The sequence below is a fragment of the Mesitornis unicolor genome, unplaced genomic scaffold (assembly GCF_000695765.1).
Source record: "Mesitornis unicolor isolate BGI_N332 unplaced genomic scaffold, ASM69576v1 scaffold28407, whole genome shotgun sequence".
NCBI lineage: Eukaryota > Metazoa > Chordata > Aves > Mesitornithiformes > Mesitornithidae > Mesitornis > Mesitornis unicolor.
This window is the reverse complement of record NW_010196231.1, coordinates 30,768-35,284: the sequence shown is the minus strand read 5'-3', so window position 1 is coordinate 35,284 and position 4,517 is coordinate 30,768. Positions and strand designations below refer to the sequence as shown.

Genomic DNA, 4,517 nt, shown 5'->3' with positions numbered 1-4,517 from the left:
TCCCTCCGTGTCTGGTATTTCTGTGTGCCCTCCGTTTGCGGGGAGGAATCAAAGTGATGGGGAGGAGAGGAAAGCGTGAGGAGAGAAAGGACGGATGTGTGGAGTGCTTCACATGGGGTGAGGACACAGTTGATGAAAACAGCAGGGTGAGAACAGAGTTGGATGAGGAGACATCACCGGAGCTCAAAGGGAGGAAGCCACTGGGGAATGTGTTGCGTAACTGAGCCCCTCAAAATAGTCACCTAATTGTCATCTTCAGATCTCTGCCGAGCCAAGTGGTGTGTGGCACCTTTGATCTGCAGAGATTAGAGAAGCGTTGTGGAGGCTGTTGGCCTGTGTGCCGCTCTTACTACGTGTGGCTGAAAGAAAGCCGGGAAGCCTTGGTCTGTGTGTGCTCACAGCTGGTTATTTGACTGCTGTGGGCATTGGTTAGCAGCTGTTTCCTGCTTTGTCAATGGAAATGGTTGAATTTCATCCTTCTCCCTCTTATCCTCCTGTTGTAGCTAAAACCTGGAATCTCAGCCTGAATATCTGAAACCATATGCTTGGCCCAGATAGCAGCTGCAAATTTCAAATGATGCTTGTGTTCACTGAAAACAAACAAAAAACCCATTGTTGCACTCTGTCATTAGCAACTAAACAGGAATTGAGAGACTTTGAGGGATATTTTTTTAGACCTTTAGGAGAGAGGTAATGACCAGTCTTTCAAGCTCATCAGAAGTAGGATACCTGTTATAATACACCTGTAGGGCCACAAGAAGAATGAAAATAGGTAGGAAATCTCTATGGTGGTTGTTTTTTTCCTGTGTTCTCAGAGGTGTTGGTAAGCCTCTCATGCAGGTACTTGGGGATTTTGGAATGAATCCTCTAAATGAACAGTTGCCGTTTGTGAAAATCAGGTGGTACTGCCTGGGTTGTTTCAAGGGGACTGGTGTGTGAAAGAGCAGAACCTGTAATGTGTGAACTGAACTGAACCTCCCTGCTCTGCCTGCCCTGGGAATGAAAGATGGCTAAAAAGGGATTCTTGGGAATTACAGACCATTTCTCCCAGATGGTTTAGTAGGCTGTAATAAAGAAGAGAATTTCACTTACACTCGGTAAGTTTCCTGGTACCTGGTGATGCTCATTCTCTGCTGCTTCGTTTTCAGACTGAGCCTTAGTGACAGCGACAGTGACAACAGCGCAGATTCCTGCCTGCCCAGTCGAGAGCCACCTCCTGGTCAGAAGCTGCCCCCGGCAAATAATAAGGTACCGCATCTCCCATGCCCATACAATGCTGGTTTCCACCACTCTTGGTTCCCACGCTGTGTTCAGCCCGTGGTGCTGGTTCTGACTTGCACCAAATTTCCCCTATTTCACTCTCTTCATCAGACAGGTAATGCTCTCTGTTCAGTGCTGTGCATCCAAGCTGCTCAAGTGCTGTATTTTCTGAATTAATTTTGGTCCCTCATGTTGATTTCTCGTACCCTCAGGCATCTGGAAGAAAAAGCCCAGAGTCTTGTAACAAGCCAGAGAAGATCCTGAAGAAGGGAACGTATGACAAGGTACGTCTGAGGATTTGTGTATTGTGGAACTGTTGGATGCTTACAAACATTTCTGTGTAGAAAACAATGTGAATCGGCCCAGCCTGTTCACATTGTTCTGTCTTGGCAGGTTAAAAGCTTGAGTATAATGAAAACCAGATGTTGAAAGGACAGACTGGAGAGTGACACTGCAGAAATTGTGTATGTTAAATAGATGGACCCCCAGCTCATTTCCATATATAAAAGTTTAAAATTGTTTTATTTGTTTGCCCTTTGTTTGAACCAGTGGCAAGTGCCTCTTCATTCAAAAGAAGCTTTCATCTGTCTCTTATCTTACGAAGTAAAGGTTGCTTGATGCTCTGCTTTGCTGGTTTATTTGAAATCTTTGTTTATTCAATTAAATTCCCTCCTTTCTTGCCTCCAGGCAAAGCAGAGCAGTGCATATGCTCCTAAAGCACAGCAGACTTGCAAGTAAAGAGCCAAGCCCAAGTTGTCTACAAGGTTCTCCAACTGTGATTTGTTTGTAAAGAAATCAATCAAGTGGGAGCTTCTTACTTAGTCTAATCACTGAGGCCCTTACATAATCAAAGAATCGGTCGGTAGCTCTCATTTTTGTTTTTAACACTTTTTCAACAGGAGAACATTAATGTTAGGTGTGATCTTGGAGATGCTTGCATCTGAGTCTCCTGCTAGCTACAAAATCTTCCACTGTAAACATAGCTGAGGTGGCTTGTCTGAGGCCAGGTTTGTGGGCAATGGTGTCTTTTATTAGACCACTTAGTACGGGCAGAAGGAGACGCCCTGGAGACCCAGTGAAGAGAGTGCCTGAAATACCATCAGCTTTTCCACCTTTCAGAGGCTTTATCAAAGATTGTACCTCTCCCAGCCAGGGTTGCATTTGGTACCGGTTGGGTGCTTTGGGAAAAACACTTTTCTCTGTGTGACTGTGGTTTCTCTTTAAAAAAAAGGAAAGAACCAAACTGCCCTTATATAAACACAGTTAACATGTTGAGCATTTCCCACAGCTGTGTATGTAAAGCTACCTGGGAATACAGTGCACTCCAAGAATTCTTCGTTAGCTGAACACAAATTGCTGGGGTGCTGGTCGCTGCACAGGTATTTTCAGGTAATGAGTAGTTTATTGGTACAACCCACTGATGAAGAACTCAGACCTTGGTGAACTTCACCTTACTGAGGTGCTCTAAGCTCAAAGGTTCTGACCGCTTCTTAAAGCTGGTTACAAGTGTTTGTTTAATGGTGTCATTAAATAGTCTTGCTGGTGGTCTTCAGGCCATCTGTATTTGTGAAGGCTTTAGTCTCTCAGTCCTCAATAAGGATGGAGGAGGCAGTAAAAAAGTTAGGGTAAAAACTGGGAATAGGAACACGGGCCTCACATTCCTCTGATCCTCGCTTTGGCGGTTGTACAAACATGCCACCTATATCACTGCTTCTGTTCATGCTCCTTTACAGGCCTACACTGATGAATTAGTGGAGCTTCACAGGCGACTAATGGCACTACGAGAGCGCAATGTGCTACAGCAGGTAGAGATCATCTGTCAGCTTTCTGCAGGCTGTGGTACTCTGGTAATCTGTGTCTGAGGGTCTAAGCTGGTCCCCTGTGATGCTTCACCTCTCGCTTCCCTCTTTGTGAGAGTCTGGTTCACTTTGAAAGCAAAGATATGTAGAAAAAAAATCAGATGTGCATGCGCTGTTTTTGTTGTTTTTTTTTTAAAAGATGCAGAAGTGTGGCTTGTGCAACTTTCCTTTACTGTCCTGGTGGCAGCCCCGAGGCTGGGTACTCTCAGTCTAATTTAAAAGGAAAGAGATGTGCCCACCCCACTGTCCAGACTGAGCTGGTCAGGCATGCAGGAGGAGCTGGTTTGCTTTTTTGGGAGAGGTTTCCCTTCGTTTTGTAAGACATTCTCATCCCTGGAGCTAAAGGGATGAGAAAAGGACTGGATGGGGTTGTATCTGCCGTACTTAATCTGTGTGGGGTCTCTGTATACATCCTTGCTTGTCTCCTTTCTGTCCAGATTGTCAATCTCATAGAGGAAACCGGGCATTTTAACGTCACCAACACAACCTTTGACTTTGACCTCTTCTCCTTGGATGAGACAACCGTCCGTAAGCTGCAGAGCTACTTGGAAGCGGTAGCAACATGACGCTTGGCCTTCAAAGCAGGCTGCTTTTGAAACCAGAAACCCCCTTTATTGGTACCAGGAAACGAACCCATGGAACTAGGCCTTCTTACTCTCTTGATTCACCCGAAGCACTGCCTTAGAGAACAGCCATGCTCTATGAATGCACAGCCCAGCTGCACTTTCTTGTAGGCTTCAAACAAGCACCCGTATTGCTGAGTGTGTCCTCCCCAGCTTCATCAGTACGCTTGGGCACAGGTCCCGAGTAGAGCAAAAGCCGTGCTGCGCTTAACTGCGCAGTGTGACCTTTTCGGTTTTACTTCAAGCAACTGTGTTTTGAGAGCACGTTTTCAGGCGTCTCTGAGATCTGAAGAAGTGTGGACGATGTTTGCTTCACCAAATCTAGGGACCAGCCTGCCCGTGGAGAGCTCCAGCGAGTCCCGTTCCCTCCCGCTCTGGGAAGAAGCAGCGAGATTGGCTTTTACAAAGCTAGCCGAGACTGGGGACAGAGGAGGCTTCCCAGGGCTCCTGCTGGTCTGCTGCAGCGGAAAACGGACCGAGTCCAGTCTGGATCACTTGCAAGTTGGTTCTGCCGCGGTTCGGTACAGAGCACTGCTGTAATTTGGCTCCCAATTCCTCCAGGGCATCGCTGCGCACGCAGGACCTTCAGCTTCCCGCGGAGACAGCCGGTGCTCTGTGAAGAGGCCTCCAAAATCTGCTGACTCCCGCTGGGGTTTGGAGATATCGTGTTTGTTGATCTGAGCTCCTAAACAAAGTCTCACTCCTTTCAGTCTGCTTTAACTGTAATAGGACTCCAAAACTGTAAGCTGTATATTTTATATATATATTATATATA

At 46.4% G+C, this 4,517-nt stretch overlaps 1 protein-coding gene across 1 annotated transcript in view; it reads left to right on the top strand.

Annotated features, from left to right (window-relative positions):
• Window positions 1–3,685, top strand: part of MLLT1 (myeloid/lymphoid or mixed-lineage leukemia (trithorax homolog, Drosophila); translocated to, 1) — a gene marked incomplete at its 5' end in the record, with an annotated part of 25,345 nt that extends 21,660 nt beyond the window's left edge. The window contains 4 exons of the mRNA XM_010188409.1: window positions 1,149–1,248; window positions 1,473–1,544; window positions 2,994–3,065; window positions 3,557–3,685. Of these exons, the coding sequence (XP_010186711.1) occupies window positions 1,149–1,248; window positions 1,473–1,544; window positions 2,994–3,065; window positions 3,557–3,685 (373 nt within the window). The remainder of the gene's footprint in view (window positions 1–1,148; window positions 1,249–1,472; window positions 1,545–2,993; window positions 3,066–3,556) is intronic.
• Window positions 3,686–4,517: the final 832 nt, after the last annotated feature.